Here is a 16353-nt window from a genome sequence, read left to right as displayed (position 1 = left end):
GGTAACCTATTAACGGTATATAGATCTGTATCGGAATGTCGCCATATAGATATTAAAGAAAATAATAAAGAAGTTGTAATCTATACAATTGCTACATTTATCATTATCAAACTTCTATAGATGTCAATCAAACAACTTATCGAAAGCTGATTACTTTTGGTGTTTTGTTTGTTTTGTTTGTTGTTTTACGCCACACTCAGCAATACTCCAGCTATCGGTATTGTCTGTAAATAATCGAGTCTGGATCTGACAATCCAGTGATCAACAGTATGAACATCGATCTACGCATTGGGATGCGATGACATGTGTCAACTAAGTCAGCGAACCTGACCACCCGATCCCGTTAGTCGCCTCTTACGACAAGCATGGGTTACTGATGATCAATTCTAACCCGAATCTTCTCGGTTATATTTCTTTTATTCATGACTGATAATCGTGCTTGTGTTTGGCGCCGCAGAAACTCTGCTTTAGTACAACGGAATATCTTAGAGCATGTACCTTTTGGCGGGGATTTGTTGATGACGTTTGGTTGCCTCTGGCATGGTGGTAAACTTGACTGTGTGATAATTAGACAAAATCTGAATGGACAACGGTATAACACTGACATCATAGACAGGGTTGTTGTACCACATTTTGATGACCATCCTCTGAACACAAGCCCAGTCGTCATGGACGAAAAATGCTGGGCAACATTGTGGACGTGCTGTTGGTGATTTCTTACGTCAAGAGGAGGTAGCAACTTGTGTTGGCCCTCCAGGAGTCCTGACTTCAATCCCCCAGATCGTGATGTATTGAAACACGCCCTCCGTCAAGAATCCTAAATACTAGTACCTGGTGGGTGAGGGATGTTGCTGCAGTCAGGAGGTTATTGATATTGTGCTCAGTCATTGATGCTTATGTGATTTCCGGAGGATTATACGCCTAAATCTTGAAAATAAAACCACTTGTTCACGTCACACGAACATAGTTATCAGCACTACAAAATGGGTCAATTGTCTTGCAATGTTTGCTTCTCTGCATAAACTACTTCTTTCTGCATTTCGATTTCCATTCTATTGTCCCTAGAGGGTCAGTCCATCAAGATAGAGTACGTTCATTTGAAGGTTGGATAAGTTTCTATGCTATGATTAATTGTAGCATATTGATACCATGTATGTACATAAAACGTGTATTTTCTTGACGACAAAGTTCTTTGAATAAAAATTGGCTCTAAAAAAAAAAGGTTCTCATGAATAGTAATATTTTGTATTAAGGCCATGTGGTCTGAAATAGAAAGTAAGAATTAAAATAACTATATATGTTGTCACCACTTTTTGCATATGCATATATGTGAATGTGACCTTGGAGATGTCTCCCGTTGAAAAGATAAATCCCCACGGGCATATTTGTGTGCACGTAAATACAGAACCACAGGCTCGGAAAACGAACGAAACAATAGAGTTGTGAGCAATAACTGCAGCCTGGGTCAGATTGTCGATGGCCCTACGATGCACAAACATAATTAAATCGAGCCTAAAAACCAGGGACACCTCTTGTGTTCAACTGAGCGTGACGAGTGAAACTTTTGACACCTCTTGTGTTCAACTGAGCGTGACGAGTGAAACTCTTGACACCTCTTGTGTTCAACTGAGCGTGACGAGTGAAACTTTTGACACCTACGGATCTTTCCCATCATTTTGCAAGTGCACACACACGAAGTCATACCCTACGTTCTCAATGTATGAATTAATAAAAAATACAGTTTCACGCCAGAGCTTGCGTGGTGAGACTATAATAGTGATAACCTATGCATATGAATGTTCCATATTCTACAAGACGGACAAAACAAGCACTTTACATGGGAGGCTGGTCACCCAACTTGACGACAAAAATCAGATCAACCAAACAGAATACTAAAGCGGCATGTATGGACACACATACAAACGTGTCAAAAACAACAAACTTGGAAATACATATTCCCGAAACTCATTTTATATATTCTTCTTTCATAATGGACATATTTAGAATGAAGCGACTTTGTTATATACAGATTTGTTACTTAGGGTAACATATTTTTGCATCGTGCTGTACCATGTTACATATGAAGGTAGTATTACCATTACAAAAGAACAAGGTCGTTTGTCATAGCCAGCTGCACATAGCACATTAAAATCATCAAAACCTGGACCACTGTCAGCTGGGGTGGACACTGTGGATGGCAAAACAAGACCAAGCACATAAAAACGTAAGTCGAGCGTACGTCAGTGCTCTATTCTAGTAAATATGAAAATATAATAATATGTTTTACTTATTTATAATTGTTGGATTAGGTGGATTTTGTGCCAGCATGAACAGACGTAAGGTACGTAAATATTCTTCTTTGTTCCTAATATCTAAAACCTGTTGGCATTGGCACAAATGAATATCAGTGAAACATGTTTTATAAGTTTGAAGTAGATGAACTCATAGGAAATTAATCATTATCTGTTTCATTGGAAGTGGCAATGGATCAGATTAACAACACTGTTCAAACTGATCCATAACTTGTGGATGTCATACTTTGTCTGTCGTACATCATCTACAATTATTTCCACAGGACATTTGTTAGCTCTTGGTGGTAATTCTTATTTAATTAAGCTAATATGATCCCCAACAATATTGATCCATGTCTTAGTGGTAATTCTTATTAATCAACCGGATATTGTACCCACTAACAGTGCTTTGTAATATATAATTGTAAGTGTGCATGTAATCAGTCTTATCTACTTTTCAATATCATCTTCGCTTGATGATCAACACGTATCACGACAACGACCTGTAAAGGTATGGGTAGTAAGCAGTGAGCTGATATCATCACAGATGCTGTTGTGTTAATGCGTCACCGTGATCACACGTACAGACAAAGTATATGTCGATTCGAGGCTAAAGCTAAAACGGAGTGATGTTGTCGAGGCAAAAGCTAAAACGGCGTGATTTTGTCGAGGCTAAAGCTAAAATGCTGTGATGTTTATGCTAAAGCTAAAACGGTGTGTTAGGGTTGTAGGAAACAGATTACTGTACTCGTTCCTAACAGACATCATTTAGTTTCAACGAGTTGTTTAAAAACCTATACAACAAAGAAAGCCAAATGTTATATGCCGGGTGATAATCGCGATGTAATATACGTTCATAAATTTCGGTATTATGGTGTACTGCAAGCTTATGGATTTCAAATTCTGGTATACTGTATTAGTGAGGTTTGTTGTAAATTCTGACACACTTGGTACGAATGATCAAGTCTCCAGGAGTTAGTTATGTTCATGATCTGTCATACTCATCTCACAGCAGGACTTAAAGCAGCGATGGTTGAGTGGGTTAGATGGCTGACTTTGTGTGCTGGCGATGAGGTGCCTGACGCTGAGGGTGTGTGTTCGAATCCCGGATGCGACTCGAGCTATAATTGTTACTTTACTGAGAAGGTGTAATCCCAAATGTGTAACATGTGTTACAATTGTTTCTTGTTCAATGGTGGAATAATTTTTCTGGTGTCAAAATCAAATAGGATGACCACAGCCTGATGCACCCTCCTGTCACAGGACAGCTCAAGCACCAATGTCTCTAGCGTTTGTAGCCAATTGGACAGGTTTCTCAAAGCTCGGTACTTGGGGAGCAGGAAAAATGAAGTTTCTCAAAGGCAGCTTGACAATTGTCATCCCAAACAAATTTCAACCTTGTGCCAAGCAAATTTGTGAGAGGGTCTGTCACAAGTGGGAAATTTTGACAAAATGTATGGTTGTAACCAATCATAGTCAGACATCTCATAAGCTGCTTCTTGTTTTGGGAAACCGCGAATTGTGTTATAAACTAATGGCCAAACTAAACGATACCAAACATTTTCCAATATATATTTTTAATGAAATATTCCTTTTTGTATGAAAACATACTTGAGCGTTTCCCATGTTCCAAACCAAACGTATTCGATCGAAAAATCCATAAACATTTGATCAATTGAGAAAAAAAAAAACCATGCCAAAATTATGTTACTTTCCGTAGCACGGAATGCACGTGCAGTTCAACTGTATAAAACTGCTAGCAACGCACATACACGTGCCCAGAAGGTTCGGATGCACGCGAATAACTGTCACCAGGTTAACGCAGTGATTGCGTCAAACAGGTTGGGTATGAGACAGATTGGTCGAGAAGCACTAGACCACGGGTGACCACGGCTATTAAAGGCCGTCACATCCGGGTACTTCATGCAGGCACATGGTATCCGAGCACGTCGCCCCTATCATCTACCATCTCGATTGTTGACACACCATGGAGGGTGGGGAGCTGGAAGAGGCGTTGCCTATCAGGCATGACTAAAGCAGACATTGTTTCAGAGTTACACTCTCAAGGAGTCACTGCTGTGAAACGGTTGAAGTTTAAAAGAGAAAAGGAAAATATTAAAAAAAAACCTACTTATTTACGTTCACTCACTTTAAGCTGGTTGTTGTCACCTAAGGGTAGATGCCTACATTCCTAATCCCACAAGGTGTTACAATTGCTATATGTATCACCATGGCTCCAAATCATGCCGGGGCGGCGGGGTAGCCTAGTGGTTAAAGCGTTCGCTCGTCACGCTGAAGACCTGGGTTGGATTCCCCACATGGGTACAATGTGTAAAGACCATTTCTGGTGTCCCCCGTCGTGATATTGCTGGAATATTGCTTAAAGCGGCGTAAAACTAAATTCAGCCAGCCAGTCAGCCAAATCATGCCATAACCCAGGTACCTACCATCGATGCAAACGTGAAGACAGCAACCACTGCGATAAACCGTCTTCCTGTGTAAACTGGTCTGGAAATTATCCTTTATCTTCTAGAGAATGCCCTACATAGAAACTTCAGTCAAAAATGTCACGTGTCAAACATGACCGAAATTTCACCTTTTTAAATACAAAGAAGTAAGTCCTTGATCGGAAAACTCCTGGCCTGCCTTATGCCGCCTCAACCCCTATTCCGTGTAAATCGGTATCTTACCAGACCAAATACACTTGGGCAAAATCGTTTGCCCCTACCTTGATATATGCCGCAATCCAAGTGAAACCTACACGAGTGACATCCAGTTCACAAACAATCATTCAGTCTAAGACATCTTGCGATAAGGATTCAGACAAAACCATCAGCTCTAAAATCAAACGACATAAATATTAAACCAATTGACAAAAATCAGTTTCACATCCAGACCTGAAACTAATAATAAGAATCAAAGTGGAAGAATCCCTAAAGGAGCTAATAACCAGGTCCAACTTCTTCAACAAGTTTGGATCACTTGAGGACATGGATATGTCCGACTACAACCTTGGAAGGACACATAGCTTGTCACCCTCAAGGAAGGTGAAGGGTAGATTTCCCGGTTAATCCCTGTTAGTCTCTGCCACGCTCTTGGTCATTTTTTATCAATTTGATCAGTTATTTTTATATTTTATATTTGAAGAGTGTAGTTGATAGTTTCTACGTATACATCATAGACACATTGGCACAGAATACAGAAGACGAGTAGGTTGCTTCTCTGTACGCTATTAAACAAGATACAAAAAAGCAGCTGACGGTAGGGTGACGTGGTAGTCAAAGCAGTCACTGGTCACTTCGAAGGGCTGGGTTCGATTCCCAACACGGCTAAATGATGCTAAATGTCCTATTCGAAATATACTATACTATAATATGCGGAGCAAATATGTACGCAAAGCGGAGGTTTATATCTGTGTCACAGAGACACTCATGTGCGCAATAAGTTATGTAAAAATAATACGAATTCGTTTCTGCATATTTGAACAGCTGGTTACTCCAAGAGCTATTAGTGTATATTGGGGCAAAATATCCCCTTATATGCATAACATATTGTACAAGCACATAACTGGAATAGTGATTCATATGTGGCCAAAACGTATTATTGTAAATATGTACCCTTGTAGATACTGTAATATTTGCAAAACACATAATTAACTCATTAACAGTCAGAACAGTGAGTGCCCTTTTAGATGTGCATGCACTTGTTAACATGGTTATGTCAGCAAGTGTGAAGCGTTCACAAATGTATTATTTCATGAAAAAGTGGGATAGTTTCATTTATTTATTATTTCCTCATGGTAGTCTAAATGGTAATCTTTAGGCTTCAGTTTCATTCTGGTCAAAGGCAAACACTTCAAGAATCCTTATTCACTGCATTTATTTTTTGGTGATTCAATGGCATATTCATTTGCTAAAAAATATTGTCACCATCTTGTATGTTTTCTAACATGTTACTTTGCAAATATTACTGATGTTATTGGAACACCTTTATTGAAATAATGATTATTATGTTTCATGTATGATAATAATAAATAACTACTGTTCAAAAGAGGCTAATGACTCTTTCATAATAGGTAAAACATAATGGAAGATAGGTACATAGACATAATAGATGCCTGACATAATAGATGCATACATTCACATACCATAAGGAATTTTTTCAAAATATTTCATGTTATAAATCATATAATTGTTTTGTAATTATTTCTGTTAAGATTATTATGCAATATTCACTTAGAGCTATTGTGTGGAAACTTTAACACATACTAAATATGCAGTTTCATTACATGGTAATCATAATTTGGTCTTTTCGTCATATTTTCTTTTGGTCCTATAATTAGGAGATAAGCATACTGTGTTGGAAAAACAGAGGCATATAACGAAATTATGTAATCTTGGTAATAGCTTCAATTTTTATATTTAAAACCTTATGCTACACAGTAGGTTTATCTCCATTCTTCCATAACCATGTTTTCAAAGAAAATACATACTGTATGATTACATACCTCTGAATGACTTTACTTAACCAAAACAATCCATTCTACCATGGCTACGTGAAATGCTCGAATTTGATTGGTCAATCCATAAAATCAGACGGTATCAATTTGGAATGAAAATGCGTCTGATTTCACTGCGCACGTATACAACACTGCCGCACTACTTCAGCTTGGCCACCAACATGACTAATATCAACACAACAGACGTGAAGGAAATGCTGAAGAAACATTTATTAAAACTCGAAAAATACAATTATACGATGTCTCCTCCACAACTATTAGGGAACCTCACTATCAGAATATTACCGTCTATTATAAAAATATTCAAACTCAATTACAATACACAGCCCTAAACATAAACAAACAATATCTAACATATAAATAAGAAAATCCTGTGGAAATACATCCCTATCTATGCCTATTTGTGCGGCAAAACGTTCGTAAACATTTACCTACCTGGTAAATTGTATATTTGTTTCCGTTTAGAATGGAAAATTCGCAAGATAACGGTCAGGCGAAACACAAAATTTGCCACTCATACTCCATCTTGTCCCGTTGCATCGTTCAAAAATTGAACCATGAGAATTCCGCTCTCTGCCACCTACCCCGCAAGGCTGTCACTGCTATGTTCGTACACTTTGAAAAGCTTGGCCACAATCCACTCCCAAATGATGAGAACAATGTTCCAAGGAATCCCAAGATAGTCGCATGTACACAAAGCAGCACTGTCACTCTTTCGTCGCATGCCGGGTGGAGGCACGTACGTGAAATCATGATCGACACTCGCTGGTCATAAAAATCAACAGTCATTGATGAGTTACAGGTCATAGGTCTATCAGAAAAGGATCTATTCTTCGATTCTGCAGGGTTCAGGTTCGAAAGTGAGTCAAGTATTTTCCACTGTCACTTCGCATTTCAATCTTTCCCAAATGTAAACACTGGCTCGTCCGCCATTTCAAACTGTTGCGTAACTGTCTACTTCCAAGAAAATATGTAGGGCAGACGATTCCATTATAGTGTGTCCAGCGGGGTACAGTAACACGGCACACAAAACAATAGGCTGGTTTCTGTCGTGTGGAGTTATGATTATAAAAACCAAGCTCTTAGGTGTTATATTATTGCATTGAATAAACAGTAGTTCGTTTTCTTTGGTCAGAATATTTCGTATGTGTAATGTTAAAAAAAATACAAACGGAACCTACCACTCCCTTCACAGACGAGTTCAATTCGCCTCTCGTCCCATGTCGGATTACGCAGTGTCTTCCGCGGGACGAGGAAGTTCGATGTTAAATCGGTTATGGTAGAATGGAGATAAACATAGTCTCTAAATTAATCATTTGAAACCTCACGCTACGCGTTCGGCTTCAAATGAAATTTAGAGACTGTCAATTCGGTCTAACATTCATTTAATTTCCAAACACAGTACGTTTATCTCCTAAGTATTTACTGAAGTCATGGTAGAATAAGTTACGTTTGATCTCTTTCAGATGATCAGGTAACATCAAAGATTGCGAATATTCGCACATCTTACTCAAGGGGGCTTAAGAAACATCTGGCAAGCAAGACAAGTGGCTCCGTAACAGGTGATCTTTACCAGCCAGTATGGGATCACTTTGAGACCTTGGATCCTTTCTTGCGTCCTCATATGAGGCAGCGTGCATCTGTCAACAACTTGACAACACAGGTATATATGCGATGTTTTACAGATAATTGTCAGTTCCCACACAATCTGGGCTGATTTGAAGGAACCAATTTCATTAACTTAACCTATATTAGAGATTTCATGCTTAAAAAGCTTGTTTTATGAAATGAAGACATGAATATATTTAAAAGGAATATTACAGTATTGTTTATTTGTTTCCACAATTTACACAGTGAAGATTATATACACAACCATAACAATGTACGCTCAGCAGAAATGTTTAGAACATACCAATTCTTAATTAAACCTGCACCATACCGACACAACTCAATATACCATACCGACACAGCTCAGTGTACAATACCCACATAGCTCAATGTACAATACCCACACAGCTCAATGTACAATACCCACACAGCTCAATGTACAATATCCACATAGCTCAATGTACAATACCCACACAGCTCAATATACAATACCTACACAGCTCAATGTACAATACCCACACAGCTCAATGTACAATACCCACACAGCTCAATGTACAATACCCACAAAGCTCAACGTACAACACCGACACAGCACAATGTACAATAGCCACTCAGCTCAATGTACCATGAAAGGTTAAATTTTGTCCCATTGCCAGTCAACTTGTCCATTCGTCATAAAATAGTCAGTAAAGTCATCCCTGACATCTCTGGCTGATGATGAGGAAAAGTTCCCCCCTTGTCTTGACAAACCCATTTCCTGACGAACTTGTGTGGTGTCAGGTTCAACATCAGAGTGTGAACTGTACATCTTATCTTTGTTGGATCGCAGGAAATTGTGTAGGACCACTGCAGCCATAATAGTCTTGACAGCATGGTCAGGCTTCTGTCTCATTGGCTTCTGAAATACTTGGAATCTATAGTTGTAGATTCTTCTGTGTGGGGGTAGATTACGTTGTGGAAATGGTTTCATGAGGTATGTTTTCAGTGGAAAAGCTTCATCACCCACAATAACATGTGTTGTATCCTCTTGTCTCCCTGGGAGAAACTTTGGTGGTGGAATATTAACTGCATTTGTCTCAACACTTCTCATCAGATCTGAATTTGCAAATATACCTGCATCTCAAGCTCTCCCATTGGCACCAACATCTACAAACGTAAATTTATAGTTGTCATCAACGAGAGCAAGCATTATAATGCTGAAATAGCCCTTATAGTTAAAAAATTGTGATCCACTATTAGCTGGAGCAGTTACTGCAAAATGTTTCCCATCCATAGCACCAAAACAGTTTGGAAATTGCCACTTGTCTTCAAATTCTGTTATGATCTTTTTCCATTCCTCTTGAGTGCTGGACACCTGCAAAATTAGTGACAGTAAATGTGAATGTTGAAATGATGAGATAAGTTTATTACCTTAGGAATATTTTTCATGCTATTTCAGGAACCCATAAATGTGCCAGATGAAGAAAGCCAGGATGAAGTTCAGCAACTGGCCACAGACAACAATGTATCATTTGATAATGGAAGTGCTGTCCTTGCCCCATCTGATCCACCCTTACAAAAGACCACATCCAAACTGAACTCCCAAGATAGATTCAGAGAGGCTGTTGTATCTTCTCTAAGCACACTGGTAAATAAGCCCACACAGGACAATCTTGGAAGGCATGAAGAATTTCTTTACCACATAGGAGAAGAAATGAATGAAATTACAGACAAGAGGTTGCTAAGACAACTAAAATTAGAAATACAGCAGCTGGTCTGTAACTTTCAGCGACAACAGGAAGAACTAAATGACCCATAAAGTCTTTTACTAAAATCATGAGGAATACACTGTATCATGTTGTACGTTCAGTAACAGACCCTGTATCATGTTGTACGTTCAGTAACAGACCCTGTATCATGTTGTACGTTCAGTAATTGACCCTGTATCAGGTTGTACGTTCAGTAACAGACCCTGTATCAGGTTGCACGTTCAGTAATTGACCCTGTATCATGTTGTACGTTCAGTAACAGACCCTGTATCATGTTGTACGTTCAGTAACAGACCCTGTATCATGTTGTACGTTCAGTAATTGACCCTGTATCATGTTGTACGTTCAGTAATTGACCCTGTATCATGTTGTACGTTCAGTAATTGACCCTGTATCATGTTGTACGTTCAGTAATTGACCCTGTATCATGTTGTACGTTAAGTAACAGACCCTGTATCATGTTGTACGTTCAGTAATTGACCCTGTATCATGTTGTACGTTCAGTAATTGACCCTGTATCAGGTTGTACGTTCAGTAACATACCCTGTATCATGTTGTACGTTCAGTAATAGACCCTGTATCAGGTTGTACGTTCAGTAATAAACCCTGTATCAGGTTGTACATTCAGTAACAGGCCCTGTATCAGGTTGTACATTCAGTAACAGGCCCTGTATCTTGTTGTACATTCAGTAACAGGCTCTGTATCAGGTTATACATTCAGTAACAGGCCCTGTATCAGGTTGTGCGTTCAGTAACAGACCCTGTATCAGGTTGTACATTCAGTAATAGGCAGATACTATCTTATGTGGTATTTGTTACAGCCTTTACTTTATAGACTGTAAATATCAAAAGAAGTGGAAAATTCAGTTTTCTATCATTCCTGACAGAAGCTGAGTAAGTCTCTGATCCAATGAACTGGGATTGACTGCCTGCCGTGCTATAAATAGTCTTATGCTTACACTATGAAGGTCTGATAGTATTGCATTCTTCATAGGCTTTGTGGTACCTCTAAGGTTTAGTGTTAAGTGAAAAAATACCTAGATTATCTATTTAGATTACCATAAATCTGTGTATACATTACCATGATTAATTATATTAGTTGACCCCAAATTACTGACAATTACTATCAAAGTACTCTTTAATTTTAAAGATTGATTCACAATAAGTTTGTAGTAGTAACTCTACCTGTCCTCAGGGACATGGACATAGATGACTTTGTCTTCTTATTATTAGCTTTTGCAAACAAGATAGTTAATAACAATTACATGTACATTGTATGTACTCCAAGTTTGGGCAAAACTGCAAAAGATGCAGTTTACAATGTTATTGCTTGGAAGAAAATACATAAACAAGGTATGTTTTAGTTTCTGTACTAATGGAGTCTTCTATTTATAAGAATAAGATGATTAAAGATCAAAACAAATTCAATATGGATACCTACAACTGTTAATGGTTATTTTATTTGAAGGAAAACTGATTTATATGGATAGTCAACTTCTTTATTGCAATGAGTGCAATATAGAAGTTGACTATCCATACAAATCAGTTTTCCTTCATCTTCACAACTTCTAAAATGCCTCTCAAAGAAATCATTCGCCGTCTACATGGAGACGTGGCAATTAAGAGCACTCATTGCAATAAAGAAGTTGACTATCCATACAAATCAGTTTTCCTTCATCTTCACAAGTTCTAAAATGCCTCTCAAAGAAGATATTTTATTTGACTGAATTGTTATTCTATTATTATTCTGAGTTGTCTGATTTCATCATGTTTAATGTAACACAGACAAAAGACTACGGTATATTATCTATGGTAGAATACGTATTATATTTACAATTTCCAAAGATTTCAAATGCCCTTGCTGACATAAAACCCTGCCTTCTAGACGAAGTTGCTCTCACTGGTGTGACATTTTATGTACATTTACTTTCTCTTAATTATTAAGACGTCTGTGATACTTTCAAGCTCATTTTAGATAAAAATCACTGTCATATTACAAATTGTTACTGTTACGTTACATCAGTAACAGTAGTAGATTACTCCTTCTGAACAGGATTTGTCACATTAGGTTGATGAAATTATCTCCCTTTGATTACGTCCGTCAAAGGCGTATTTTTTTTTATAACGGTCTTATTTAACGTCAGGGGTTTAGAGTTATCGCGCTTGGCAAGCAAGAGGCTCCGGCCATGCTTTATGGGCAGTAAAATGGAAAATTAGGAAATAATAAGTCATCCGATTGCATCGGAACATATAGGACAACTAAGATCTTTTTACTATATATAAGCGATCAGTGTAATTTCAATCTAAGGACTGAATAAATACGACACTGACAAGCAGTTTGCGTTGAAGTCAATACACCAGAGCGCAGACAGCACAGTAAAAAGATCTTAAATTCTTCTCATAAGATAAGACCCAACCATGTCATCATCATCAGAATTGTCTCCAGACAACCTTCCTACATCGGGAGAGTCACAGGATGAAGCATCATCATCGGTTAAAACACAGAACAAGAAGTCATCTTCAGGCAAGGCTGCATCACAGGACAACACAACCCAGGAAAGACCTCCGTCAGTTCACAGTGAATCCTCAAATCGGTCTAAATCAAATCGTTCAAGAGTGTCCAGTAGATCGAACATTAGTTCAGTGATAGAGTTGAAAAGAGCTGAAGCACAATCGGCTCGTGTTGAGCTACAATTCGCTCAGAAGGAGGCTGAGCTTTCGCTTAAAAAGGCTCAAATGGACTCTGAATTATCTGTAAAAAGGGCTCAACTTGACTCTGAACTCTTCATAAAGAAAGCTCAAATGGATAATGAGCTCAAAATCCTGGAATCACAAAGAAAATTGCGGTAGCGAGCAGAAGTACAGGTTCTAGAATCAGTCGACAGACAATCAGAACAGCGATCACCACCACCCTGCTCCTACCATCACGGCGACCCTGTCCAAAAAGTCACGAGATACATATCAGACAATATTCAGACAGGAGATCACTCCGTTGAAATAGTCAATCAGGAACAAGTGCAACAGATAGCTCAAATGAAACCTAACACTTTGCTTAACCCGAGGCACCACCATACATACCAGATTGCAACTCTGACTTCATGCGCTACCTACTTCGCAAGGATCTTGTCCTCTCTAGACTCACGAACTTTAACAACAAGCCTGAAGACTACCCTATTTGGAAATCTGGTTTCAAGAGTGTGATAAGTGAACTTAAGTGCTCACCAAATGAAGAATTTGACCTACTTTTGAAATGGCTTGGCACAGAATCCAGGAAACAAACCCTCAACATCAGAAAAGCCAACCTGCATGACCCAGCTGCCGGTCTACAACTGGCTTGGAGAAGGCTGGAAGAAGATATGCATCACCAGAGAGGATTGAGGCAGCCATCAAGACGCGTCTAAACGCTTTTCCTACCCTAACCATGAGAGAGTGTTCTCAATTATTTGAACTGTCTGATCTAGTTTGTGAGATTGAAGCCATGATGTCAGACCCTACCTACAGTCATCTTTTCGCTTACTTCAACTCCTCTCTCGGAGTCAATCAGATTGTCGACAAACTTCCTTTCCTCTACAAGAAAAATGGTTGAACCACGCATTTGGATACAAAGAAAGGCATCACGTTTCCTTTCCGCCTTTTTCTGTATTCTCAAAGTTCCTCTCGGATTTAAGCAGGTTAAGGAACGACCCAAGTTTCAACTTCAGCAGGACTCCGCAACATGTCAACAACAGGTCTCATGTTAATCACCCATCTTTTCCACGTCCTCGAACAAGTGTACAAGCAGCCAGAACTGATGTTCAACCCCCTAACAGCAGAGATCAAGGTTCACCTAACCCAGGCTTAACAGGAGGGTCTACTCCACATGTTTTGTGCCCACTCCATGAAACACGTCACTCGCTCAACGAGTGTAATGCCTTCCAAACGAAGCCCTATGAGGACAAGATTGACTTTCTGAAATCTAAAGGAATTTGTTTAAGTGCTGTTCATCAAACCAACATCTTGCCAAAGAATGCAATGAACACATTCAGTGTGCCAAATGTCATAGTACAAGACATTGTACCGCTATCCATTGCGAGAGGTTTATCCCCAGGAAAGAGAATGGCGGGGAGAACAAACACAACAGCGATTTGTCTTCTCAAAAGAAACCAGTGTCTGCTAAATGTACTCAAGTATGTGGAAACCTGTTTGAAGGGGAAATCATGCTCTAAAAACATTCTCGTACTTGTGTACCCAAAGGGACAGAAGCATAGAGCTACGAAGATATATGCGACAATAGACGACCAAAGCAATGCGTCGCTATGTAGCAAATTCTTCTTCGATCTGTTTGACGTTGCGAGCAATGATTATCCATACACAATCTCATCATGCGGTGGTGTTCAACAAACTACAGGACGAAGAGCATCTGGATTTATTGTAGAATCATTGAATGAAGAAAAGACCTTTGATCTACCTACTCTGATCGAATGTGATGCTATCCCCAACAACAAGCAAGAAATACCGACTCCGGAAGTAGCACAACACCACAGCCACCTGAAGGAAATAGCTGCATTCATTCCCCCGCTCGATGAAGAGGCATCTATCCACCTATTAATTGGACGAGATCTGCCAGAGGTGCACCATGTATTGTCGCAATTAACTGGACCTACAAAATCCCCTATGCACAGAAGCTACCGCTTCGGATGGGTGATAGTTGGCTTAATCTTGCCTTGGGAAGATTCACCCTCCACAGACTGTAAATGTGAACAAACTTTATACGCTGGCTAATGGGGAGACCATCGGTCTGTCAGCCATGCCCCAACAACCTCCGTGTAAAGAAAACACTTGCACCGATGACCATACTGACGCACACGAAATAGGAAGTGATATCTTCTTAACTACCAAGGACGATGATAAACAAGGGAAATCTTCAGAGGATAGGGAATTCATCGATCTGATGGGAAATGAAATGAAAAGGAATTCAAGGGAACTTGGGTAGCCCCTACCCTTCAAAGAATCAAGACCAAGGTTACCAAATAACCGAGCCCAAGCATTTCATCGTGCTAAAACCCTAAGGTCAAGTCTGCTTAGGGATGAGGAAAGAGGAAACATTTCATAGATTTCATGTCAAAGATACTAAACAGTGGCCACGCCGAAATAGCTCCCGCATTGGATGAACAGGAAGAATGTTGGTATCTCCCTATCTTCGATGTATACCACCCCGCAAGCCGTCGCAGATCCGGGCTGTCTTTGATTCTTCAGCAACTTACCAGGGCGTGTCCTTGAACTCAGTCCTACTGCAAGGACCAGACCTTACCAATGAGCTTCTAGGGATTTTACTCCGCTTCAGGCGTGAACCTGTCGCTGTCATGGCTGACATCCAGCAAATGTTTCATTGCTTCGAAGTACAAGAGAACCATAGGAACTTCCTGCGATTCTTCTGGTTTCGTGACAACAACCCAGAACTGGAACAGATAGAATACCGAATGAAAGTCCACGTCTTCGGCAACAGACCGTCTCCAGCGGTTGCAACATTTGGCCTAAGGAAAGCAGCGGCGTGCGGTGATGCAACGTTTGGAAAAGATGTCGCTGACTTTGTTGAGAGAGACTTTTATGTAGATGACGCTGTCGCATCATTTACAGATAAGGAAACAGCAATAGACCTCTTGAAAAGGACAAAGGACTCCCTTGCTACAAATGGCAACATACGTTTACACAAAATAGTGTCTAACAGCAGCAATGTTATGCGCGCATTTCCAGCAGAAGACCTAGCAAAGAATCTGAAAGACTTTGACTTAACGACAGATCAGTTACCTATGCAGAGAGAACACTAGGAATCTCATGGGACATTGAAGCCGACATGTTTAACTTCAGCATCTCAGCAGCAGAGAAACCATTCACCAGACGAGGAGTACTGTCAGCAGTGAATAGCATTTTCGATCCGATAGGGTTCTTAGCTCCAGTGGTGATTGAAGGAAGAATGATCCTCAGGGATCTTATCTCCAGTGGTGTAGGGTTGGATGAAACCCTTCCTCCAGAACATTACGACAGATGGAAAACTTGGAAGAATTCCCTCAAATCTCTCGAAACTCTCCACATTCCTAGAATGTTGGTTCCTGTCTCTTTTGAACTCTCCACAAGCAAAGAATTTCATGTGTTTACCGACGCTTCCGAAGAAGCGGTAGCTGCAGCAGCCTATGTGAAGGCGAAGAAC

The 16353-nt window shown here is 39.6% G+C and overlaps 1 protein-coding gene across 2 annotated transcripts in view; it reads left to right on the top strand.

Moving 5' to 3' along the window:
* Positions 1-2145: 2145 nt before the first annotated feature.
* Positions 2146-16353, top strand: part of LOC124292432 (methyltransferase-like protein 27) — a 32897-nt gene continuing 18689 nt past the window's right edge. The window contains exon 1 of one of the 2 annotated variants that reach the window (XM_046729511.1): positions 2146-2224. Coding sequence is in view for 1 of the 2 variants with exons in the window: in XM_046729512.1 (XP_046585468.1) it covers positions 2195-2224 (30 nt within the window). In the remaining variant the exon portion in view is untranslated. The remainder of the gene's footprint in view (positions 2225-16353) is intronic. The other variant, XM_046729512.1, reaches the window with a different exon arrangement.

The sequence above is a fragment of the Haliotis rubra genome, unplaced genomic scaffold (assembly GCF_003918875.1).
Source record: "Haliotis rubra isolate DU_JTF1 unplaced genomic scaffold, ASM391887v1 Scf517, whole genome shotgun sequence".
Lineage (NCBI taxonomy): Eukaryota > Metazoa > Mollusca > Gastropoda > Lepetellida > Haliotidae > Haliotis > Haliotis rubra.
Note: the sequence above shows the minus strand (reverse complement) of the source record. Positions and strands in the feature narration are given on the sequence as shown.